The sequence below is a fragment of the Oncorhynchus mykiss genome, chromosome 2 (assembly GCF_057628025.1).
Source record: "Oncorhynchus mykiss isolate SJ-2025 chromosome 2, ASM5762802v1, whole genome shotgun sequence".
Taxonomy (NCBI): domain Eukaryota; kingdom Metazoa; phylum Chordata; class Actinopteri; order Salmoniformes; family Salmonidae; genus Oncorhynchus; species Oncorhynchus mykiss.
The window spans coordinates 34,854,688-34,881,093 of NC_143023.1; the positions used below are offsets into that span (position 1 = coordinate 34,854,688).

General features: G+C 41.9%; 2 protein-coding genes across 2 annotated transcripts; both read left to right on the forward strand.

Moving 5' to 3' along the window:
• The first annotated feature begins 647 nt into the window (after positions 1 to 647).
• Positions 648 to 9,546, forward strand: LOC118936740 (myelin-associated glycoprotein-like). The gene is made up of 5 exons (XM_036933794.2): positions 648 to 738; positions 4,343 to 4,645; positions 4,941 to 5,040; positions 5,670 to 5,772; positions 6,921 to 9,546. The coding sequence occupies exons 1-5, from the start codon at positions 648 to 650 to the stop codon at positions 7,080 to 7,082; spliced, it is 759 nt and encodes a 252-aa protein (XP_036789689.2). The 3' UTR covers positions 7,083 to 9,546.
• A 10,352-nt stretch (positions 9,547 to 19,898) lies between these two features.
• On the forward strand, positions 19,899 to 26,009 carry LOC110488566 (sialic acid-binding Ig-like lectin 5). Its single transcript, XM_036947104.2, has 8 exons — positions 19,899 to 20,048; positions 20,196 to 20,591; positions 20,978 to 21,298; positions 21,409 to 21,669; positions 21,754 to 22,035; positions 23,855 to 23,981; positions 24,181 to 24,262; positions 24,391 to 26,009. The coding sequence occupies exons 1-8, from the start codon at positions 19,988 to 19,990 to the stop codon at positions 24,769 to 24,771; spliced, it is 1,911 nt and encodes a 636-aa protein (XP_036802999.2). The 5' UTR covers positions 19,899 to 19,987; the 3' UTR covers positions 24,772 to 26,009.
• The last annotated feature ends 397 nt before the right edge of the window (positions 26,010 to 26,406 follow it).

Sequence of the window (26,406 nt, forward strand, 5' to 3'; positions counted from 1 at the left end):
AGTGAGAAAATATAATGTTATTATTTCATTTAAAAAGAAGATCAGAGGATACAAAGTATGGTGAGCAACTTCTAAAATCATACATGCTTTGTTCTCTTTATAGAGAAAGTATCTAAAGACATCTTGGCTATGCTGTTGAACCCACCACCGATTGCTGCATTTGTGATTGGTGCAGCCTTCTCATCCACCATCTGTTGTATCATCCTGTGTTTGACAGGGAAATGTAAAAGGTACATGCATTCTGTTACTGAAGTACAGTTAGTGTTATATGAGTGTTGGTGATTGTCTTTAGAAATTCACATTTCCTATCAAGAGTATCAGATATATTGTCAAAAGTTGCAATGCCTTGCACAATGTTATAATGGAGGTGCTTGCTAACCTCTCTAACATATAGTTATTGAGACATTTTATTTATAATATTTTCCCTAGATGCAAAGAGAGGATCCCAAAGGACTCAGACTCCAAAAGCCCTTTAACGAAACTGGAGATGGAGCCTAAAGATGTGCTCTACACCACTATCAACTACTCCCAACTGAAGAAGACTCCTGAGGAGGCAGAGAAGAAGACCACCACAGTCAGAGTATGTCAAAGTCAAACGAGAGAATAAGAAAGAAGGGTATGAAGGTGGAGGAGAGGGGAGTGGAGTGATGTACGAGGAGGAGAACGAGAATGGTAAGCCAGCAGCAGAGACATATGAGAATACAGAGCTTTACTCCAACGTCAAGGCTATTATGGGTGGTGAGTGACACAGCAATTTTCACTAGAAACATGGGGGATAGCATGCAGTATTATATAGCCATGTGTTCCTATATCATTTTCTGAATCCAGATTGAATGTTTTATGTTGATACTGGGACTTTTGCTCAACAGAAACTACTGTAGTTTTGGTGTTGTTTCCTCATGTGCCAAATCAAGTTTGAATGTTTTATGATAATACAGAGATGTTGTTTAATAACTGAAACTACTGTAGTTAATAGTTTTGGTAAATGATTTATTTTACAGCCCTGTGTCAGATGGTACTGTATGTATCTGGTGGTTGTACATTTTCAATAAGAATATTTTCTAGTTGTACATAGAAGCAAGTTTTGGTCAAGTTTTTATAAAGTCTTTCAAGGAAGAGTCATTTTACTTTTGTAATGACAGTGTTTTGTCACCAAGGGGAAGGACTGACACATATGTGGTTGGGAAAAGTAGAGGTCAAGCCATTTATTTTTTCTTCTCCTCTTTCCTTTCATTTTTGCATTTTGATTTGACAAGTGGGTGGGGATATTAGGTAGTATGTGTGGATGTAATCAATATATTTCTGTAAATAGAATACTGATACACTGTTGGAAATGTTGGCAAAATGTAAATCAGAATTCTCATTTTGGGCTAGCCAGAGAGCTCAAATTAAAGAATCAAGAAAAAAAGTACATTATGTTGTTTTCTTTAGACAGCTTGGTTGTTTAGCAACAAAACAGATGTGAGCACAACTATGTGGTAAAACAGCTGGGTTGGCTGAGATTGTTGACAACATGTCACATATTTCGTCTCCAATGTTTAAAAATATAAATACATTTGTGTTACAGTTGTTTGGTTAGCTAGGTAGTATTTTTTTGTGTGCCATATTAGCAAATAACACCCCCCAAAAATATTAAATTTCAATAACAACATAAAACTAGCTGAAACAAGCCACCTACTATTCGCCAGATGGCAGCTTTGTGTCATTGTTGCTAGATATCTGGCCATCCAGAATCACCACAACATGTGGTCTTCTGCCCCATTGAAGCATGTCTATCGTTTTCATGACATTGTCAGCTAACCCATTTATGAGAATATTTTTCTATTCATAAGTGTGCATTATTGCAGTATTGTTTTATATTGAGGCACTACCTCAATCTTTTTTTGTATTTTCATTTGTTTGTTCTCTGAAATCTGTTAAAATAATGTATAAATGGTACATTTTTCAACTTACCATCTCCACAAATTTCATTCAATAGTAATTATAAGCTACCAATTGAATAAATCAGGAATGGGCAACTTTGATGGGGGTGGAGGCCCCCCCAAAAATCAGGTCTGCATACCCACATCTATACCCACACATGTAGTCAGAGCCAGAGTCAGGGCTCTGACTACATGTGGGTATGCAGCCCTGTGAGCCACTGCGGCCCCCTGTGATGATTTTATTTTTGTGGTGCAATGGTACATTCTGCCACCTAGAGTGTGTTATATGAACAGGAATAAAGCTAAGGTTGGTGATTTATTGCCACCTGCAGAAATATTTGCTTACAAGTATAAATCATTGGCTGATCTCTCCTGATTATTCGAATTGAATCATGTAATCCCTCTTTAAAACCTCTTAAGGATCCATTACAATTTTCGCCTAAAACGATTTACCCAAATCTAACTTGATTAATTTGCCGAAATAGGCTTTAAATACAGTAACGGCTAAATAAATATATTCATAGTCACATTCGCTAATGACTTTGGGAAATATGAACCAGTTTTCAAAAGACACTATTGTGTTATACAGTTTTAAATAGTTTTTGTGTACAGAATAAGGAGACATGAACCTGCCCTCAGAATATCTCTCTCGGATTGAAGAGGAGGCAGACCAGTCTTGTCTGTTTGTGATCCATGTTAGCATGTTGCGAATTTGGGCAGACCAGTAGTACAATTGAAGGCAGGGAAGGGCAAGAACACCCTTTTTTAATTGCCCCCATATAAATTTGGTTAGTTGGTTTGAAAAAGGAAACTGGGAGATAGCTTGGGAGCATCTGAAAAAACTAGTTAAATCTAAGGAGGATGTTCATACGGATGACATTGATTCTTCGACTAAGATAATTAGGAGGAAGATCCAGGTTTGGAGATCGTTCTGATTCGATCCAGGAGTGGAAGAAACTTTACATTGAAAAGGCAATTCAGATCTGGTGTTACAAAGATCCCAAGGTATTGAAACCCCTGTGTCTTCCATTGGAATGGACAGTGTCTTCATAGAGCTGCTGAGTGTAAGATTAAGAGGGCAAACAGTGGATTAGTTCAAATGTATCTTATATTCTAAAAACTTGCCATACTGAGCAATTGTGTCTAAAATGGGAGGGATTTCTCAGGGTTGGATATGTAGAGCAAGACATCATACGCGTAGAGTGAAATCTTGTGCTGCAGGCCGCCTGCAGAAACACCCATAATACTTGGATTGCTCCTTATCAACTCTGCCAAAGGCTCCGCCCCCAACAAGTAGTGTGGACAGCGAGCATCCTAGTCTTGTGCCACTTCCTAAATAATTTAGACCATTAGTAGTCACCATGGCATTTGGATGAGAGTATAGGGACATAATCCATTTAATAAAGTTTGGGCCCATATTGAAATTTTCTAATACTGAGAACAGAAAGCTCCACTCCATCCTGTTGAATGCCTTCTCGGCATCCAGTGAAGCCAGCAGGACAGGGGTCTTCTGTGTGTTTACTTGATCAATAATATCAAATAGACGGCAAATGTTATCAGAAGAGTATTTGTCTCTAATAAATCCAGTTTGATCCACTTTTATTATTTTGCGAAGAAGAGTGTTTAGTTTTTTGGCGAGCAATTTGGTAATTATTTTGTAGTCGAAATCCAACAAGCTTATGGGCCGGAAGGACGAGCAGGATAGAGGGTCCTTGTCTTTTTTTAGCAACACTGTAATGAGGGCTGTGTACGTAGAGTCTGGGACTATCACGTATTTCTAGGAGTGGTGGGTGTAGAGTCAGGCGCAGAGAGTAAACTTCAAAAGAAATCTGTTTATTGCGCGTTGTCTAGCCAAACAAACAGGCAATGCCCATAGAACACGTATGTCTCCAAAACAGGGAAAGAACATAATACGCAGGCAAAGAACATAATACGCAGGCAAAGAACACACCAGCACCACTGACAGTAAAGATAAGCCCGCACAACAGCAAGCGGGCACTAAAAGTTTAAATAGACTAAATAATGAACCAAAATGAGCAACAGGTGAAAACAATCAGACAAACAAACAGAAAGGAAAAAGGGATCGGTGGCAGCTAGTAGACCGGTGACGACAACCATGGAGCACCTGACACCCGGCTCCCGCAATGTACCCCTCCCAATCCACGAGGTACTGCAGGCCCCTCACCCTGCGTCTAGAGTCCAAGATACCATGTACCCCCGGGGGCCCCTCGATGTCCAGAGGGGGGCGGAGGGACCTCCGATACCTCACCTTCCTGCAGGGGACCAGCATATTATGTTATGTTATGTGGTAACATAACAGATGGTATCATATCGTATTGTACCACCTACATTACACCACGCTACACCATGCCATCCAACTCTACATGTCAGTCATATCCTTACCTCCACCCTCTCTTCAGACGCCCCTGTCCTTCTGGAAGAGTCCAAGTGCACAGTGGTGAGGGAGGGAGTCCAGTGTGTTTGCATGGCTACGGGTAACCCTGAGCCCATCATCGAGTTCTACCTCCCCGACAAGAACATCACCATCAACGACACGGACGGCCGCTACAACTACTACACGCACACGGACGGCCACACGTCCACGGGCATGATAAAACTACGGGAGAAGGGCGAGCGCCTGGGCAACGGTGCTGTCAATGTGCACTGCAGCATCAGCAACATATACGGGTCGGAGAGCTTTCATCTGGAGTTACAGCAGGAGAGTGAGTACACAAGTTCAGGTTTATGGTTAAACACAGAAACAAACGCATACAATTAAAATGCTACACGTTGTATAGCCAAGCATACATGAGAGATTGAACTGAAATCAGAAGTGTAGTACCTTTTATATGATATCTAGATTGACTGTATAAGTAAGAGCATAAACTGGCTACCCCATTGGCTTGATATGGCAATGGCATTATCTTGAATGTAAATACGTTATAGTACCAGGACCTAGCTAAACAGTATTTTATGTTTCTATATTGTCTTCAATATGATGTTCTTGTCCGATGTTAGAGAAGTACATGATGGCAGTGATTGTTGGCACCATCGGTGGAGTGGCTGTCATCGCCTTCATCATCGCAGCAGTGAGATATGTGGGCCATAACAACAAGAAGTGAGTATCCACCCTTCACTAACTGTGACAGGGGTCGATGCGAATTACAGGTACAGGTCATTTCCTGTTTGAATCGATGATAAGGAAACACTTCAGCCTCGCCATCCATTCTAAAACACCTCTGTGTTGAGAATCATTAGTCATAAGTTATGCTAACGCCAGAGCGAGTTCAATTAATTTGCCATCCCTAGTCCCATTTCTGGAATCCTCTGAGATGGAGATCCAAAATGGCTGCCTGGTGGATTGGGTTAGCAAGCCAGACTAACCGTAGCCTATAGTTTGCAGGCTCAATTCCCTGCTTTGTACCCTTGACCTGCTATGCTAAAAATACAGCCACGGTAGCCTACTTAACTAAGGTGCTTCAGCATTATACCAATACATCACATTCCGACAAAAGCTTTTACTGAAAGTCGCTCCAAGAGAGGGTGTCAGCTCAACCGCAACTAAACCCATGAACCAATAACCACAACCATGAACGTCGACCACAACCATGAACCATGGGCCTGTAGATTATTAACTGCGTTGGGAAGCAGGCCCTTGTTTTAAAATGGATGCCCAGGCTTGGAGTGTCGCCCTGAGTTAGTTAGTGGCCATGAGACCGAGTCTGATCTTGTGACTCCACCCCCCAGAGAGAATGGCAACCCTGGGCAGGACCTGGTCTCTAAACTGGAGAACCCAGCGTTGTACTACAGCACAGTCAAGAAGGACAAACAATGTCTGAGGAAGAAAGTGGTGAGACATGTTGATGATGATGACTATAATGATGATAATGACCATTCTCAGATCTGTCTTAAACGTGAGAATGATAGCTTACCCGTTGCTGATACTGAAACTATACTATACCCATTCAATTCATGTCCTATTTTTGATGTAAAGTAAGGTTCATTCCATGGAGATATTCATAAATAATCAAAAACCTATATGACCTCTTATGTTAAAGAGAAAATGTAAACTTCCCCAGCCAACTACAGGCCTAGCCTGAGAATCCCAGTACCACTATAGCTATCTATCACAGTACCACTGGTGTAGCTGCCACCATAGCCTTTCCAGACATCTGTTTTCTGCTTCATCGCTTCTCTGCGTTCTTCTGTCTCTGTTTTCTCTTCCCTTACTCTTGCACAGCTTAAGACAGAGCTTCTGGGCTCAAAGTTTAATTCCATTCTAGAGGAGAGCACGGTAAGGTTCCTAAACAACCCAGCCCCAATCCCAACTCCAAGTCTCAGTGGTAGACAGCATCCCTCACACATCACAGACAGCAAAATTATGCGATGGCGCAAATTTGGCTCTAGTCTACAATATTACGACTTACCATTTTACCCAGTTAACCACTTGGTGTTACGGTCCTGAAGTGGATCTGTAGCATGAAATGTCCAGACCTTGCCTGGTAATGTGGCCCACATTCAGACCAAAAGTAACTATGGGAAGTTGTTAGGGCCACATAACTCAAGCCAGAGATGGCCCATAAGCAAAGTGCCAACCCTCCCCCAGTTCGCATCTCATACATTTGGACCAGATCTGGGCCATATGACTCATTGTGGTGCCAGAACTGAGCCACATTGTATGTGTCACAAAACAACCAGATCTGGCCCAAAGTCGTCTGCTGTCTGAGATCAGCTTCCATGTGCTCTATTGCCTTTGATTTCCAGTACTACTGTTGCACGGCTGCCTCGATACTAACAGGATATGCTAAACCACCCCAATCTCCTTGTTTTACGCCTCTGCTCACCAGTAACTACTAACCCTCCTTTCTCCTCTCTCAATGTCTGTCATGTTATCCCTTTATACTCTGAATGTTCTGAGGTGTCAATGGCATTGGTGGCACTGTGCTGATATAACCTGTGATTCTGAATGGGCCTTCTCTCTTTCCGTATCTTCAACAGGGAGAAGACGGGGATTATCAACCTGTGGGCTCTATGGCAGACCTGGAGAGGCAAGAGCTGAATTACGCCGCCCTGCAGTTTCTCGGGGGGCGCTCCAGGGATGGGGGGGCCTCAGGGAGGGGGGATGACGGCAGCGACTACACCGAGATCAAGGCCAAATGAATCGCGATCCTTCCCTGACCCATCGTCACCGCGGGACACAGTGGCAGCCATGTTGTCGCTCCCCTCCTCACGTCATTCGCCCCCTCTTCAAACGTCTTCCCCCCTCCCCCGTAGACTCCACCCCCAACCTTCACCGTCACACCAAGAACTCCCATCGTCTCCGCCCGTCCCTGAATCATCTCAAATGACGTCCCCGTTAGTCGACCCCCAAGCCTCCAAGGGGAACCCCAGTCACATCTCGCCACCCAGGACTGCTGGTAGCTACTTGCAGGGTCAGAACACGGCCCAGTGGACAATGTAAAAAGATCTTTGTATTATCAGCAGCTGTCGGTCTCCAGGCTCTTACTCTATTGTTCATAGTCAAACAATTCCCTCACAACAGGTGCAATGCGTTAGTTACTGTACTGTATCATCTAGATTCAATGTTGCTATTTCCATCTCTACACCATTAATTGTTGGCATTGCTTTTCTGGGGCTCCCCTTCTGTATGTCACCCTATATCATACTCATAGCTAGCCTGGTTAAACCAGATTGAACGCTGAGCTCACCAGTTTTCCTGTGAAACGCAGCGCAATCAGTTTGGATACCAGGCTAACTGTCTAGATCCATCCGTTATAGTTCTTCTCCACTGTGTCCGCTGCCAGTCGAAGTGTCAGGGAAAGGGGTGTGTTTTGTGCTTTTTCTTTTCTTATCTCTATTTCTGACCCTGGATCTGGAGGAAATGAGGGATCTCTTCTCTCTTCCTGATCCAGTGGTTGTCAACGCTGACCAGTGTTCAACAAACGTTAGGCCTGATACACATCCAATTGAAGCCTGTCATCTTCATCTCACATATTCTGTGCCCACATATAGTTCAATAGTGATGTGTGCTGTGACTCTGTGGCTTTTGATGATGATGAGAAATGAATATTTCTTTGATTTTATATAAAGAGAGAAAATTGATACTCTTACAGGTTTGTGGAGCCTCGAACACAAGGTTCTGCTCGTGCAAGAAGTGGCCTGAATATTTTTGTTTTTATGCATTATAAGCACTGATTGCATTGTGTTTTGCTCTTGTGGAAATATGCCGGGGTAACACAGAATGTTCTATTTATTCCGTTGCCCATGATTTAATTACTAGTATTTTTGGACGATGTTTTGCTAAGGGTAAGTGTTAACTTATCCTTAAATGGGAACCAATGGATTAGAATACATTTTTGGATCAATCTGGCATACATGACTCCACTGTAACACTCGCACAGCAGGACAAAATGTATCTCGTTGAGACAATGTGTGTGTGTGTGTATGTAAACAGTGCTGAAAGATCAGCGAACACTGATCACTGTGGGTGTTTCAAAAGATCACTTTACCTGAGACCGCTTCTCACAAAATGTCTACTTCAATGGTTGTGAAGTGTGAAATCGATGCCTAATCCTATAGGGTTGTATCAGAGGAGGCATTTGAGTGGCACAACATTGAAGTTGTTATACCAGTTGGTTGTGCTATTCAAACATACTTGATCAACTCATGTAATGTAATCTCCAAGCTCACTAATGGCAACACTAGATAACAATGACTGTTAATACAATATTAATACGCTGCATATGGATGGGTAAAAGGATACCAGTATACATTATGTAAATAAATACCCTGCATGACTATTATGCTGTCAGCCATATGTGTAGATACACTACGGTATGTACATGCTCACTATTGCAACAATGGTTTACACAGGCAAGTCGGATACAGGTTCGGTAACACTTTAACTGACTTCTCTGTCATAAGGGTGACATAACGCTGTCATAACATAACACATGTCATTTTCGGTCATGAAAACTGATGTCAAAATACTGACAACCCTTTACACTGTCATGACACAAATGGGTATTTATGTAAATTAGTTGGCTAGCGGTATGCTAAGCCAATAACCTGACTGAAGCAAAGATTTGTGCCATGACGGTGTCAAGCTTATGTCAGCTGTCATGACTGTTTAATAACATATTTTATGTCATTGTTCTGACATGGTTAAGTCACTAGACCTAATGGCAGAGCGTTCAAGATGTGTTGCCCAACATTGAGACATGCCAATATGGACATCCGTTTAGTAACACTTACTGTCGTCAGTTCTCTTGAACGCCTCATGGGGGGGTTTATTCCTTTCTAAACCTGGGAACAAAATGGAGAAGCGTTGTTCATGTCTTCTCTAATTTGTTTGTCACATAGTGTGTTGTAAAGCAGATTTGTACTTTCTTTACTTTGTGGTATTCATTATTATTATTGTGATGATTTTTTTTTTTATATCTTTGACACAATAATTCCGATCAGAATTCTGCAATCCTTCTGCAAATTAGCACTGTTATTACTTAATGACAATAAGAGCTCTATGATGATGTTTGATCATTCTCTTTCTTTTACAAGTCTGTCCCGCCTCAAGCAAAACCATCTTTCTTTGGGTCCAAACAACAAATAAATCAAGTAAACAACAGAGAATGTGACCAGTTCAGTTTGTTATCTATATAGTTGATATGTTTTCTCATACCCAAAACAGTATGGAAAATACACCCTGAACACATTCTATATCTCCATGTATTAGTATGACTTCATTGATACAGTATGTAACAGTTATTCCCCCCACACAATGAAACAAAGTACTATCTTCGGTTCACCCTTTTGCTATTTAAGTCACAGAAACACTGTTAACTGACATGATTTTAGAGAAAATTTGTGCAGTACTGAAAGAAGTAGAATAAAGGAAGCAGCTACAGTATGTTGCAACCTGTTTATTTAAGATTGATATAAGAACAAATTCTTATTTTCAATGACGGCCTAGGAAAAGTTGGTTAACTGCCTGTTCAGGGGTAGAACGACAGATTTGTACCTTGTCAGCAAAGGGGTTTGAACTTGCAACCTTCCGATTACTAGTCCAACGCGCTAACCACTAGGCTACCCTGCCGCCCCGGGGGCAGCCTATATCACTTTATTGGTCAGTTGCACACAAGGTCCAACCAAACTTTGACTTCCTTTTTTAAGCCAACCCCTCCGAAAGACACACATACATACACATACAGACATATTTTGGAGAGGTGTGGGGCGGCTGCCACAATTTGCGGCAGGTTGATATTTACAGAATAGAGCGAATTTCGCTAGATGGGTCAGCTGCAGAGATGTGTAGTGTTAATTTGAGGTTAGGTTAAGCATTAGGGTTAACTGTGTGGTTAAGGTTAGGGTTAAGTCGGTTTAAATCACATTTTATGACTTTTGGCCATTTCAGCTAGTGACCACTCTGCAGAGCTGCCTCGAGAACGAGATTCAGGCCAAAAACACTAACCTGCCACTGGGTGCTGTTGTGGGGGGTTGCTCAAGGGCACGAAATGGCATCAAATATTTGATACCAGCAACCCTCCAGTTGCCAGCTCACTTCACAAAATACTTTTTCCTCATCGGATCTGGAATTAGTTTGCTGGTTTGCCTCTCTAACCGCTAGGCTACATTCTCTGGTTGCAAATTTCAGTTAGCCAAACGGAACTTAAAGTTGTCCTTGATTATAATTTACCTCGCTCAGACAGTCCTACCTTGCATAACTTGTTGATAAAAAAATCTAAATATAACAGTGATAAGCATTTCATTGGCACCTGACCTTATGCCATATGTCCCCCTGTAATGAAACTGTGGGATTGGAATGTTGTCTTACCATTTACAAGCACTGGTCAGATAGACAAGGAGGGCCACATTAAGGCTGAGGAACAGATCAACAATTATCAACGGATAGACTGCAACGTCACTATTCTCTGGCCCAGGGATATCTATGGGAAGTAATAAAAATGAATTGGTACGAAAACACTTTGTTTAATTGGTCCAACACTATTCTACTTTAGCTCTACTCTTTACCCCACCAGCCAGGTTTCCATCCAATTGGTGACAGATTTTCATGCAGAATAAAATGTGCACGTTTCCACCAAACTGACTTGCTGCAGATATACTGCTATTTCTCCCATAATACATTTTTACCGACACAAAAATATCCCACCATGTTGAACGAACAAATGATCTGTCTGCATTTATACAATTGTATCATCGAAACTTCCTGGTTCCATCACAGTTGTCATTGTTATTATGACTTTACCAGCATAAACATTGTGGATGGATAAGTGACCAAAAGTAAGTGGACGCCTGCTCATCGAAAGTCTCATTCCAAAATCATGGGCATTAATATGGAGTTGGTCCCCCTTTTGCTGCTGTAACAGCCTCCACAACAGCCTCCACCTCTGGGAAGGCTGTTTACTAGATGTTGGAACATTGCTGCTTCCCTTCAGCCACGGGCACTGATGTTGGGCGATTCGGCCTGTTTCACAGTCGGCGTTCCAATTCATCCCAAAGGTGTTTGATGGGGTTGAGGGTCAGGGCTCTGTGCAGGCCAGTAAAGTTCTTCCACACCTATCTCGACAAATCATTTCTATTTTGACCTCGCTTTGTGCACGGGGGCATTGTCATGCTGAAACAGGAAAGGGCCTTCCCCAAACTGTTGCCACAAAGATGGAAGCACAGAATCGTCTAGAATGTCATTGTATGCTGTAGCCTCAAGATTTCCCTTCACTGGAACTAAGGTGCCTAGTCCGAATCATGAAACAATGTGTTTTCTAAAGAGGTGATTTTATAAAACTATAGTTTATTAAACTCTGCATAAACTGAGTATAAACAACATATACAGTGTATTCGGAAAGTGACTTTTTCCACATTTTGTACATTACAGCCTTATTCTAAAATGTATAAAATAGTTTTTTTCATCAGTCTACACACTATACCCCATACTGACAAAACAAAAACAGGTATTTAGACATTTTGGGAAATTTATAAAAAAAAAAAAAAAAAAATATTAAATGAACATTCAGACCCTTTACTCAGAACTTTGTTTAAATCAAATCAAATGTTAGTTGTCACATGCGACCTTACAGTGAAATGCTTCCAAGCCCTTAACCAAAAACGCAGTTGTAAGAAAAATACCTACAAAAATAAGAAATAAATGCATCAAATAATTAAAGAGCAGCAGTAAAATAACAATAGCGAGGCTATATACAGGGGGTACCGGTACAGAGACAATGTGCGGGGGCACCGGTTAGTCGAGGTAATATGTACATGTAGGTAGAGTTATTAAAGTGACTATGCATAGATAATAAGCAGAGAGTAGTAGCTGTTTAAAAGCCTCTTGGACCTAGACTTGGCACTCCGGTACCGCTTGCTGTGCGGTAGCAGAGAGAACAGTCTATGACTAGGGTGGCTGGTGTAATTGACAATTTTTAGGGCCTTCCTCTGATACTGCCTGGTATCGAGGTCCTGGATGGCAGGATGCTTTGCCCCAGTGATGTACTGGGCCGTACGCACTACCCTCTGTAGTGCCTTGCGGTCGGAGGCAGTTGCCATACCAGGCAGTGATGCAAACAGTTAAGATGCTCTTGGTGGTGCAGCTGTATATCATTTTGAGGATCTGAGGACCCATGCCAAATCTTTTCAGTCCCCTGTGGGGAAATAGGTTTTGTCGTGTCCTCTTCACGACAAAACTTGTATCATGTTAGTTTGTTGGTGATGTGGACACCAAGGGTCTTGAAGATTTAAACCTGCTCCACTACAGCCCCGTCGATGATAATGGGGGCGTGCTCGGCCCTCCTTCTCCTGTGGTCCATAATCATCTGCTTTGTCTTGATCACGTTGAGGGAGAGGTTGTTGTCCAGGCACCACAAGGCCAGGTCTCTGACCTCCTCCCTCTATTCTGTCACATCGTTGTCGGTGATGAGGCCTGCCACTGTTGTGTCATCAGCAAACTTAATGATGATGGTGTTGGAGTTGTGCCTGGCCATGCAGATACAGTGCCTTGCGAAAGTATTCGGCCCCCTTGAACTTTGCGACCACATTTCAGGCTTCAAACATAAAGATATAAAACTGTATTTTTTTGTGTAGAATCAACAACAAGTGGGACACAATCATGAAGTGGAACGACATTTATTGGATATTTCAAACTTTTTTAACAAATAAAAAACTGAAAAATTGGGCGTGCAAATTTATTCAGCCCCCTTAAGTTAATACTTTGTAGCGCCACCTTTTGCTGTGATTACAGCTGTAAGTCGCTTGGGGTATGTCTCTATCAGTTTTGCACATCGAGAGACTGAAATTTTTTCCCATTCCTCCTTGCAAAACAGCTCGAGCTCAGTGAGGTTGGATGGAGAGCATTTGTGAACAGCAGTTTTCAGTTCTTTCCACAGATTCTCGATTGGATTCAGGTCTGGACTTTGACTTGGCCATTCTAACACCTGGATATGTTTATTTTTGAACCATTCCATTGTAGATTTTGCTTTATGTTTTGGATCATTATCTTGTTGGAAGACAAATCTCCATCCCAGTCTCAGGTCTTTTGCAGACTCCATCAGGTTTTCTTCCAGAATGGTCCTGTATTTGGCTCCATCGATCTTCCCATCAATTTTAACCATCTTCCCTGTCCCTGCTGAAGAAAAGCAGGCCCAAACCATGATGCTGCCACCACCATGTTTGACAGTGGGGATGGTGTGTTCAGCTGTGTTGCTTTTACGCCAAACATAACATTTTGCATTGTTGCCAAAAAGTTCAATTTTGGTTTCATCTGACCAGAGCACCTTCTTCCACATGTTTGGTGTGTCTCCCAGGTGGCTTGTGGCAAACTTTAAACAACACTTTTTATGGATATCTTTAAGAAATGGCTTTCTTCTTGCCACTCTTCCATAAAGGCCAGATTTGTGCAATATACGACTGATTGTTGTCCTATGGACAGAGTCTCCCACCTCAGCTGTAGATCTCTGCAGTTCATCCAGAGTGATCATGGGCCTCTTGGCTGCATCTCTGATCAGTCTTCTCCTTGTATGAGCTGAAAGTTTAGAGGGACGGCCAGGTCTTGGTAGATTTGCAGTGGTCTGATACTCCTTCCATTTCAATATTATCGCTTGCACAGTGCTCCTTGGGATGTTTAAAGCTTGGGAAATCTTTTTGTATCCAAATCCGGCTTTAAACTTCTTCACAACAGTATCTCGGACCTGCCTGGTGTGTTCCTTGTTCTTCATGGACCTCTGAGACTATCACAGTGCAGGTGCATTTATACGGAGACTTGATTACACACAGGTGGATTGTATTTATCATCATTAGTCATTTAGGTCAACATTGGATCGTTCAGAGATCCTCACTGAGTTTGCTGCACTGAAAGTAAAGGGGCTGAATAATTTTGCACGCCCAATTTTTCAGTTTTTGATTTGTTAAAAAAGTTTGAAATATCCAATAAATGTCATTCCACTTCATGATTGTGTCCCACTTGTTGTTGATTCTTCACAAAAAAATACAGTTTTATATCTTTTTGCTTGAAGCCTGAAATGTGGCAAAAGGTCGCAAAGTTCAAAGGGGCCGAATACTTTCGCAAGGCACTGTATGAGTGGACAGGGAGTACAGGAGGGGACTGAGCACGCACCCCTAAGGGGCACCCGTGTTGAGGATCAGTATGGCGGATGTGTTGTTACCTACCCTAACTACCTGGAGGCAGCCTGTCAGGAAGTCCAGGATCCAGTTGCAGAGGGAGGTGTTTAGTCCCAGGGTCCTTAGCTTAATGATGAGCTTTGAGGGCACTATGGTGTGAAACGCTGAGCTGTCGTCAATGAATAGCATTCTCACATAGGTGTTCCTTTTGTCAATGTGTGAAAGGGCAGTGTGGAGTGCAATAGAGATTGCATCCGTGGATCTGTTGGGGCGGTATGCAAATTAGAGTGGGTCTAGGGTTTCTGGGATAATGGTGTTAATCTGAGCCATGACCAGCCTTTCACAGCACTTCATGGATACAGACGTGAGTGCTACGGGTCGGTAGTCTTTTAGGCAGGTTACCTTAGTGTTATTGGACACAGGGACTATGGTGGTCCGCTTGAAACATGTTGTTATTACAGACTCAGACAGGGAGAGGTTGAAAATGTCAGAGAAGACACTTGCCAGTTGGTCAGCGCATGCTCAGACAACACGTCCTGGTAATCCGTCTGGCCCTGCGGCCTTGTGAATGTTGACCTGTTTAAAGGTCCTACTCACATCGGCTAGGGAGAGCGTGATCACACAGTCGTCTGGAACAGCTGATGCTCTCATGCATGTTTCAGTGTTACTTGCCTTGAAGCGAGCATAGAAGTAATTTAGCTAATCTGCTAGGCTTGTGTCACTGGACAGCTCGCTGCAGTGCTTCCCTTTGTAGTCTGTAATAGTTTGCAAGCCCTGCCACATCTGAAGAGCGTTGGAGCCGGTGTAGTACGATTCGATCTTAGTCCTGTGGGGACGATGTCATCTATGCACTTATTGATGAAGCCAGTGACTGATGTGGTGTACACCTCAATGCCATCAGAAGAATCCCGCAACATATTCCAGTCTGTGCTATCAAAACAGTCCTGTAGCTTAGCATCTGCTTATTCTGACCACTTTTCTATTGACTGGGTCACCGGTGCTTCGTGCTTTAGTTTTTACTTGTAAGCAGGAATCAGGAGGATAGAATTATTGTCAGATTTGCCAAATGGAGGGCGAGGGAGAGCTTTATTCGCGCCTCTGTGTGTGGAGCAAAGGTGGTCTACAGTCTAAAGGTGGTCTCAGGCGAGCAAAGCCTTGAAACTTCCTTAGATATCGTGCACCAGCTGTTGTTTACAAATATACATAGACCGCCACCCCTTGTCTTACCAGAGGCTGCTGTTCTTTCCTGCTGATACAGTGTATAACCCGCCAGCTGTATGTTATTCATGTCGTCGTTCAGCCACAAATCGGTGGAACATACGATATTACACTTTTTAATACCCTTGGGTAGGATATACGTTCTTATAGTTTGTCCACTTTATTATCCAACAATTGTACGTTGGCCAATAGTACCGATGGTAAAGGCAGGTTAACCACTCATCGCCGGAAACTTACAAGGCACCCTGACCTCCTTCTGCAATATCTCCGTCTCTTGACGGGATGACGGGATGAGGGCCTTGTCGGGTGTCTGGAGTAAATCCATCTCGTCCGCCTCATTATAGAAAAATTATTTTTCCAGTTCAAGGTGAGTAATCGCTGTTCTGATGTCCAGAAGCTCTTTTCGGTCATAAGAGATGGTAGCAGCAACATAATGTACAAAATAAGTTACAAACAATGTGAAAAAACAAACATAATAGCATGGTTGGTTAAGAGCCCATAAAACGGCAGCCATCCCCTCCGGCGCCATCTGATAAGCACCTTTTACAACGATTACAGCCTAGTCTTCTTGGGTATGAAGCTACTGTCACGTCCTGACCTTAGTTCCTTTTTCATGTCTCTATTTTAGGTTGGTCAGGGCGTGATTTGGGGTGGGCATTCTATGTTTTGTTCTTGTGTTTATATTTCTATGTGTTTGGCCTGGTATGGTTCCCAATCAGAGGCAGCTGTCAATCGTTGTCTCTGATTGAGAACCATACTTAGGTAGCCTGTTTTCCCACTTTTGTTTGTGGGTGGTTAATTTCCGTTTCAGTGTTTTCCCCATACGGGACTGTTTCGTTTTTCCTTTATTCTCTCGTTCGTTTGTTTTCTGTGTTCAGTGTAATAAATATGACGAACACTTGCCACGCTGCATATTGGTCTGATATTTCATACTCCTCGACAGAGGAAGAAGAAAACCGTTAGAGCTACAAGGTTGACACATCTCTAAATGGGGAGTTTCTCCCGTTCTTCTCTGTAGAGCCTCACAAGCTCTGTCAGGTTGGATGGGGAGCGTCGCTGCACAGCTATTTTAGGGTTTCTCCAGAGATGTTAGATCAGGTTCAAGTCAGGGCTCTGGCTGGGTCACTCAGGGACATTCAGAAACTTGTCACGAAGCCACTCCTGCGTTGTCTTGGCTGTCTGCCCAGTGTCATTGTACTGTTGAAGATGAACCATCCCCCCAGTCTGACATCCTGAGCGCTTTCCCTCGATCCTGACTAGTCTCACAGTCCCTGCCGCTAAAATACATCCCCACAGCATGATGCTCTTACCACCATGCTTTCCTCCAGACGTTAAATCTTGACCAAGACCATTCTCCCCAGATTGCTCAGTTTGGCCGGGCTGTCAGCTCTAGGTAGTCATGGTGTTTCCAAACTTCTTCCATTTAAGAATTATGTAGTCCACTGAGTTCTTTGGGACCTTCAATGCTGCATACATCTTTTGGTACCCTTCCCTAGATCTGTGCCTTGAAACAATCCTGTCTCGGAGCTCTACAATCAATTCCTTCGACCTCATGGCTTAGTTTTGCTCTGACATGCGCGATCAACTGTGGGACCTTATATAGACAGGTGTGTGCCTTTCCAAATCATGTCCAATCAATTTAATTTACCACAGATGGACTCCAATCAAGTTGTAGAAACATCTCAAGGATGATCAATGGAAACAGGATGCACCGGATCTCAATTTCAAGTCTCATAGCAAAGGGTCTGAATACTTATGTCAATAAGGTACTTCTGTTTTGTTTATAATACATGAGCAAACATTGATAAAAACATTTTTTTTGCCTTTCTCATTGTGGGGTATTGTGTGTAGATGTATGAGTTTTAAAATGTATTTCATCCTTTTTTAGAATAAGGCTGTAATGCAACAAAATGTGGAAAAGGCTAAGGGGTCTGAATACTTTCCAAAGGCACTGTATATTACAAGGAACATGGTGTAGAGTTTAAGTGTAAGTTTTTCGGGGAAGTAACACCCGACCTAACAAATAGCAAATATCACAGTCACAAAGTGTGAAGATGAAGTAAACTATTTATGACTACATGCACTTCCTTTACAACTACACAAATTGAAACTGAAATTCATCTGACAGTTTACACATTACTGATACTTTATCAGGCATTGTTGCAACAAATTCCTTCCATTTCAGGCTGTGATCAGTTGCATTATTACCATGTCTTCTTGCTATTAAGTCAACATAATGTAACGGTGAAAGAATCATCACTCTTCATAAGTGGGTCTTATATGTCTGTATACTTGAAAGATTGTGGTATAGAACCATCACAAAAATATATTGAATACAACCCAGTAGCCTCTAACGTTGATAATAAAGGGAGAACCTAGTCAGTTGCACAGCTGAACGCATTCAACTGAAATGTGTCTTCTGCATTTAACCCTACCCTGCATATTCTTACCCTTTGCCGGCCCCTTAGATTCAAACCAGCAAACTTTCGGTTACTGGCCCAACACTCTTAACTGCTAGGCTACCTTCCGCCCACTTCAAGGTCGTTGTAATTAGGAGACCAAGGCGCAGTGTGAAAAGCATACATTCTTCTTTTAATGAAGAAAGGACACTGAACAAAGTAATAAAGTAACAAAACAAACCGTGAAGCTAATATGAAAAGTGCAGACAGGCAACTAAACATAGAATAAGAACCCACAAAATACTCAAGGAATATGGCTACCTAAATATGGTCCCCAATCAGAGACAACAATAAACAGCTGCCTCTGATTGGGAACCAATTCAGGCCACCATAGACCTAGATATACCTAGACTTACAAAAAAACCTTGATATACAAAAACACCTAGACAATACAAAAACGAACATACCCACCCTAGTCACACCCTGACCTGACCAAAATAAGAAAGAAAACAAAGACAACTAAGGTCAGGGCGTGACAGTCCATAATAAGTGCATTTAGCACACTATACTTACTATAGTTACTATGTCAGTTACTACAGAATATGTCAGTACCCTTTTTGCAGCAGATCTATCATATTGGGTACAGGGCTTCATTTCTCAGACCACAGGGGGCATCAATAACAGTGAGACTATTGCCATCTTATCTCTATCCAATGCAAGGCATTCTCCATGTAATTCACATGCACATGTTTCAAACAGCCAATCTTGAAATATGTACACATTTTCTTATAGAAATCTTATAGAAACTTTCTTATGAAATAAAGTTGCATCTGAATATACAAGGCAAGGGGATTGCAGTGTTGATCAAGGCTGGTTGATAGGTGTGGATTGATGGGGTTTGATGGGTTGGTTGATGTGCTTGGGTTGATTAGGGTCTAGATACAGTACAGTATGGCTGGGTGGTATGTGTGGATTGGTTGGGTTTGATGGGTTGGTTGATGTGCTTGGGTTGATTATGGTCTAGATACAGTACAGTATGGCTGGGTGGTATGTGTGGATTGGTGGGGTTTGATGGGTTGGTTGATGTGTTTGGGTTGATTGTGGTCTAGATACAGTACAGTATAGCTGGGTGGTATGCAGTACAGAGGGACTTCCTGGATTGCAGCACCAGGTTAGAGGGAGGAGTAACAGACTGGGGACATGAAGTGACAGTTCACACCCATCAGAGACTCACACAGGGCTCACAGTCAATAGGAAGAGAGAGCACACAGAGAGAGGTAATGTGCTGATTCAGTCTTATTCTCTGCATGGATCAAAAGACAAGCTATTGAACAATTATATATTTTTGTCTCGTTACATTGAATGACTGTTAAAACTTAATTATGACTATGTAATGTAATGGTAATATTATTCATTTAGGGCATTACAACACATTCCTTCATAAGGCTTTAAACAGCATAGGAATAAATATTTATGAATGCAGTTAAATATATTTATGAGCAATTGTGAAGAAGGAATTCATATGAACCTTGAGCATAAATGTTTCTTTGACATCCTCTCTAGGCATTACAGAAAAATACATCTTAGTTGAATAAAACTGTTAAGAAGGTTGTTATGAATGCAACTGTAGCACTCATAAAGGTGTAATGAAATGTTAATATCCAATGTGTATTGCGATATGTTGTTATTCTCACAACACCATTTCATATTGTATTTCACACTCCATACCAGTAGACACAGACAGAGATAGTGACCATTAGACAAAGAGGAGAAAGAGGAGAGACCCCGGTGTTGTGGTTGATTCATCGAGGCAGTAGAGGCAGGATGTGGGTCCTCATCTGGGCAGCTCTACTTCTCTCTCTGACAGAGAGAACCACATGCAAAAGTAAGGTTCCTTTTATCACTACTATTGTTAATATACATATGACACACATCCCAACAGATACTGTCACATGATTTTTTTTTACAAACAAGTGAAGTAGTATCAGTGCTTCTTGTATTACTCATGACTATATTAATTTCCCTCCGTCAGAGAAGGCCCTTGCAGCAGCATACAACATCACCTTCAGTCCAGCAGAGATAACACCACAGACTGGACTATGTGCTGTTATTCCATGTTTGTTCACTCACCCTGATCACTTCCTTGCTAGCATAGCAATGTGGCTTAAATGCCCTGATGCACGATGTTCTATTAAAGTCGAAACTGACTCTATTTTCCACTCAAGAAATTCCTCTATAGCTCAGGAGGGTTATAGAAGGCGAGTAGCACTACTGGAGACAGACCTGACAAAGAAGAACTGCAGTATGATCATCAACGACATCACTAAGACTGATGACGGAGACTATCAATTAAGAATGTCCGGAAAATTGAACACTGGCAATATAAGTCAATTTACATACCAGACGAAACTGAAAATGGCAGTGAAAGGTACAGCATGACTATTACTGTTAGTTACAGTGACAAGAGTATTACTTTATTGTAATTTGTCATGTACACTTACTGTAACATAAGTACCTCCAGTTTACAAAGCCCAAGATTTCCCCAAGTCTCCCATTTCAAAGTGTTTATTTTTCTAAACCTGTACCAGGATTTCATACTTTCCATGAGTATATGTTTCTGCTGTTTTCTACATTGATACAAAATCCATGTTATAGCGTGACTTAAATGTAAAGGTAAATATCTTTGAGCCGACATGTGCATTTACCATGAATACGGGAACATTGCCTCTAAATGTAAATCATGCTATTGTGCGAATCTTCCACGATCCTGATTGAATTTAGGCCTCAGTCTGTGTTTCTATTTCCTAACTCCAGCTCTGACCCAGAAGCCCTCAGTGTTGACTCCTCCTCTGACAGAGGGAGAACCAGCGACCCTGACCTGCACCGCCCCGGGAATCTGCTCTGGAACTCCTCCTAACATCACATGGACATGGAGAGGGACAGGAGACAACATCACTGAGCTCAGAGACAACACCACCACACAAAGGAGAGAGGATCTGACCCGCGTCACAACAACCCACTTCTCAACATTGACCTTTACACCTTCAGCAGAGCACCACACCACCAAGGTCACGTGCCAAGTGACATTCAAAGGGAACATCACCACTGAGGAGACAGTGACTTTGAATGTGACTCGTAAGTAGCCTACATCATCTGACCTTACTTTGCACAACCCAACAGCTTGTTGTGCTTCAACAGTTATAATTCATGAACATGATAAACTGATTACATACTTTATTTTCTAGATGTGAAGGAACCCAAGATCTCTGGTAGTAACACAGTGAAAGAGGGTGATACTCTGAATCTGTCTTGCTTTGTTGACAGCTACCCACCACCACCATCTATCACCTGGAGTAAGAATGGGACAACAGCTTTGGAACAGAATAACTCTGGACTGGCCTCTCTCACCATCTCCAACATGACAAGAGAACATGCTGGGGAGTATGCGTGTAAAGCTCAACAACTCAACAGGACTCTGACAGCTTCCATTGATGTCACTGTGATGTGTGAGTACAAACAACACAAAATAGCTTGAAACATGTTTACTTTAAATTGTCCATGATATATCTTCCCCCTCTGTCTCTCGTTAGACCATCCTGTGATTCTCAATGCTTCTGGGTGTGTCATCCAGGCAAAGGTCATGACCTGTGTGTGTGTCAGCCAGGGGGTTCCCTTACCTCTCATAGGCTGGCTTAACACTGAGGAGTACTCCCTCACTAAATCAGTGTTGAGGTCCTCAGTGAACACCACCATCAGGATGCATGTCGGAAACCACACCAACACTACTGTGGAGTGTGTCAGCACAAATGAAGTGGGCAGAGTGAGAGAGAAGCTGCAAGTCACCCAAAAAGAGAGCCAAGGAAAGCGAGGAGGTAAAGATATAAGTTGTTACTTTGTTAGAGAGCAACAGCTTCCCTATCCCACCCAATACAGTGCCTTGCGAAAGTATTCGGCCCCCTTGAACTTTGCGACCTTTTGCCACATTTCAGGCTTCAAACATAAAGATATAAAACTGTATTTTTTTTGTGAAGAATCAACAACAAGTGGGACACAATCATGAAGTGGAACGACATTTATTGGATATTTCAAACTTTTTTAACAAATCAAAAACTGAAAAATTGGGTGTGCAAAATTATTCAGCCCCTTTACTTTCAGCGCAGCAAACTCTCTCAAGAAGTTTGGTGAGGATCTCTGAATGATCCAATGTTGACCTAAATGACTAATGATGATAAATACAATCCACCTGTGTGTAATCAAGTCTCCGTATAAATACACCTGCACTGTGATAGACTCAGAGGTCTGTTAAAAGCGCAGAGAGCATCATGAAGAACAAGGAACACACCAGGCAGGTCCGAGATACTGTTGTGAAGAAGTTTAAAGCCGGATTTGGATACAAAAAGATTTCCCAAGCTTTAAACATCCCAAGGAGCACTGTGCAAGCAATAATATTGAAATGGAAGGAGTATCAGACCACTGCAAATCTACCAAGACCTGGCCGTCCCTCTAAACTTTCAGCTCATACAAGGAGAAGACTGATCAGAGATGCAGCCAAGAGGCCCATGATCACTCGGGATGAACTGCAGAGATCTACAGCTGAGGTAGGAGACTCTGTCCATAGGACAACAATCAGTCGTATATTGCACAAATCTGGCCTTTATGGAAGAGTGGCAAGAAGAAAGCCATTTCTTAAAGATATCCATAAAAAGTGTTGTTTAAAGTTTGCCACAAGCCACCTGGACATGTGGAAGAAGGTGCTCTGGTCAGATGAAACCAAAATTGAACTTTTTGGCAACAATGCAAAACGTTATGTTTGGCGTAAAAGCAACACAGCACATCACCCTGAACACACCATCCCCACTGTCAAACATGGTGGTGGCAGCATCATGGTTTGGGCCTGCTTTTCTCCAGCAGGGACAGGGAAGATGGTTAAAATTGATGGGAAGATGGATGGAGCCAAATACAGGACCATTCTGGAAGAAAACCTGATGGAGTCTGCAAAAGACCTGAGACTGGGACAGAGATTTGTCTTCCAACAAGACAATGATCCAAAACATAAAGCAAAATCTACAATGGAATGGTTCAATAATAAACATATCCAGGTTTTAGAATGGCCAAGTCAAAGTCCAGACCTGAATCCAATCGAGAATCTGTGGAAAGAACTGAAAACTGCTGTTCACAAATGCTCTCCATCCAACCTCACTGAGCTCGAGCTGTTTTGCAAGGAGGAATGGGAAAAAATGTCAGTCTCTCGATGTGCAAAACTGATAGAGACATACCCCAAGTGACTTACAGCTGTAATCGCAGCAAAAGGTGACGCTACAAAGTATTAACTTAAGGGGGCTGAATAAATTTGCACGCCCAATTTTTCAGTTTTTGATTTGTTAAAAAAGTTTGAAATATCCAATAAATGTTGTTCCACTTCATGATTGTGTCCCACTTGTTGTTGATTCTTCACAAAAAAATACAGTTTTATATCTTTATGTTTGAAGCCTGAAATGTGGCAAAAGGTCGCAAAGTTCAAGGGGGCCGAATACTTTCGCAAGGCACTGTAAGTCTGAAGCATAGAGGAATTACATGTATATGCTTTGAGTGAGAAAATATCATGTTATTATTTCATTTAAAAAGAAAATCAGAGGATACAAAGTATGGTGAGCAACTTCTAAAACCATACATGCTTTGTTCTCTTTATAGAGAAAGTATCTAAAGACATCTTGGCTCTGCTGTTGAACCCACCACTGATTACTGCATTTGTGATTGGTGCAGCCTGCTCATCCACCATCTGTTGTATCATCCTGTGTTTGACAGGGAAATGTAAAAGGTACATGCATTCTGTTACTGAAGTACAGTTAGTGTTATATGAGTGTTGGTGATTGTCTTTAGAAATTCACATTTCCTATCAAGAGTATCAGATATATTGTCAAAAGTTGCAATGCCTTGCACCATGTTGTAATGGAGGTGCTTGCTAACCTCTCTAACATATAGTTATTGAGACATTTTATTTATAACATTTTCCCTAGATGCAAAGAGAGGATCCCAAAGGACTCAGACTCCAAAAGCCCTTTAACGAAACTGGAGATGGTGGCATGTGAAGACCAACAGGTGCCGTACCAGTTTCCTTCTTTTTTCAGCTTTACCAACATTCTGTTAGCATTGACAGCATAAACAGATCTGGGACCAGCAAGCTAACAAGACTCCTCACACAGTGCTCTCTGTAATCTACTCCATAGACAAATGCAGGACAGGCTGTGCGGGGCGAACAGACCCCTCTGCAGGTGGTGCTGATGGAGGGAGCTGAAAACACAGGACCCCAGACCAGTGGAGCTGCAGGAAACTCTGCCAAAGGGGAAGAACCTCAAGATGTGCACTACGCCACTATCAACTACTCCCAACTGAAGAAGACTCCTGAGGAGGCAGAGAAGAAGACCACCACCTCAGAGTCAGAGTACGCCAAAATCAAACGAGAGAATAAGAAAGAAGGGTATGAAGGTGGAGGAGAGGGGAGTGGAGTGATGTACGAGGAGGAGAACGAGAATGGTAAGCCAGCAGCAGAGACATATGAGAATACAGAGCTTTACTCCAACGTCAAGGCTATTATGGGTGGTGAGTGACACAGCAATTTTCACTAGAAACATGGGGGATAGCATGCAGTATTATATAGCCATGTGTTCCTATATCATTTTCTGAATCCAGATTGAATGTTTTATGTTGATACTGGGACTTTTGCTCAACTGAAACTACTGTAGTTTTGGTGTTGTTTCCTCATGTGCCTAATCAAGTTTGAATGTTTTATGATAATACAGAGCCGTTGTTTAATAACTGAAACTACTGTAGTTAATAGTTTTGGTAAATGATTTATTTTACAGCCCTGTGTCAGATGGTACTGTATGTATCTGGTGGTTGTACATTTTCAATAAGAATATTTTCTAGTTGTACATAGAAGCAAGTTTTGGTCAAGTTTTTATAAAGTCTTTCAAGGAAGAGTCATTTTACTTTTGTAATGACAGTGTTTTGTCACCAAGGGGAAGGACTGACACATATGTGGTTGGGAAAAGTAGAGGTCAAGCCATTTATTTTTTCTTCTCCTCTTTCCTTTCATTTTTGCATTTTGATTTGACAAGTGGGTGGGGATATTAGGTAGTATGTGTGGATGTAATCAATATATTTCTGTAAATAGAATACTGATACACTGTTGGAAATGTTGGCAAAATGTAAATCAGAATTCTCATTTTGGGCTAGCCAGAGAGCTCAAATTAAAGAATCAAGAAAAAAAGTACATTATGTTGTTTTCTTTAGACAGCTTGGTTGTTTAGCAACAAAACAGATGTGAGCACAACTATGTGGTAAAACAGCTGGGTTGGCTTAGATTGTTGACAACATGTCACATATTTCGTCTCCAATGTTTAAAAATATAAATACATTTGCACCATGAGCACTTGTTGTCTCTCAAATACGGTGTTACAGTTGTTTGGTTAGCTAGGTAGTATTTTTTTGTGTGCCATATTAGCAAATAACACCCCCCAGAAATATGACATTTCAAGAACAACATAAAACTAGCTGAAACAAGCCACCTACTATTCGCCAGATGGCAGCTTTGTGTAATTGTTGCTAGATATCTGGCCATCCAGAATCACCACAACATGTGGTCTTCTGCCCCATTGAAGCATGCCTATCGTTTTCATGACATTGTCAGCTAACCCATTTATGAGAATATTTTTCTATTCATAAGTGTGCATTATTGCAGTATTGCTTTATATTGAGGCACTACCTCAATCTTTTTTTGTATTTTCATTTGTTTGTTCTCTGAAATCTGTTAAAAGAATGTATAAATGGTACATTTTTCAACTTACCATCTCCACAAATTTCATTCAATAGTAATTATAAGCTACCAATTGAATAAATCAGGAATGGGCAACTTTGATGGGGGTGGAGGCCACAAAGAAAATCATCACAGGGTTCCGCAGTGGCTCACAGGTCTGCATACCCACATCTATACCCACATATGTAGTAAGATGTAGTCAGAGCCAGAGTCTGGGCTCTGACTACATGTGGGTATGCAGCCCTGTGAGCCACTGCGGCCCCCTGTGATTATTTTATTTTTGTGGTGCAATGGTGCATTCTGCCACCTAGAGTGTGTTATATGAACAGGAATAAAGCTAAGGATGCCGATTTACTGCCACCTGCAGTTAGGAAATATTTGCTTACAAGTATAATTCATTGGCTGATCTCTCCTGATAACCCTAATG

Bases quoted from the DNA above. Each gene is read 5' to 3' on its own strand.
- LOC118936740 (XM_036933794.2), top strand. From the start codon at position 648: ATGTACGAGGAGGAGAACGAGAATGGTAAGCCAGCAGCAGAGACATAT. The intron at 5,041-5,669 runs GTGAGTATCCAC...TCCACCCCCCAG, and splicing joins GTGGGCCATAACAACAAGAA to AGAGAATGGCAACCCTGGGC. The intron at 5,773-6,920 runs GTGAGACATGTT...TATCTTCAACAG, and splicing joins AATGTCTGAGGAAGAAAGTG to GGAGAAGACGGGGATTATCA.
- LOC110488566 (XM_036947104.2), top strand. From the start codon at position 19,988: ATGTGGGTCCTCATCTGGGCAGCTCTACTTCTCTCTCTGACAGAGAGA. The intron at 21,670-21,753 runs GTGAGTACAAAC...GTCTCTCGTTAG, and splicing joins CATTGATGTCACTGTGATGT to ACCATCCTGTGATTCTCAAT. The intron at 24,263-24,390 runs GTGCCGTACCAG...TCTACTCCATAG, and splicing joins TGGCATGTGAAGACCAACAG to ACAAATGCAGGACAGGCTGT.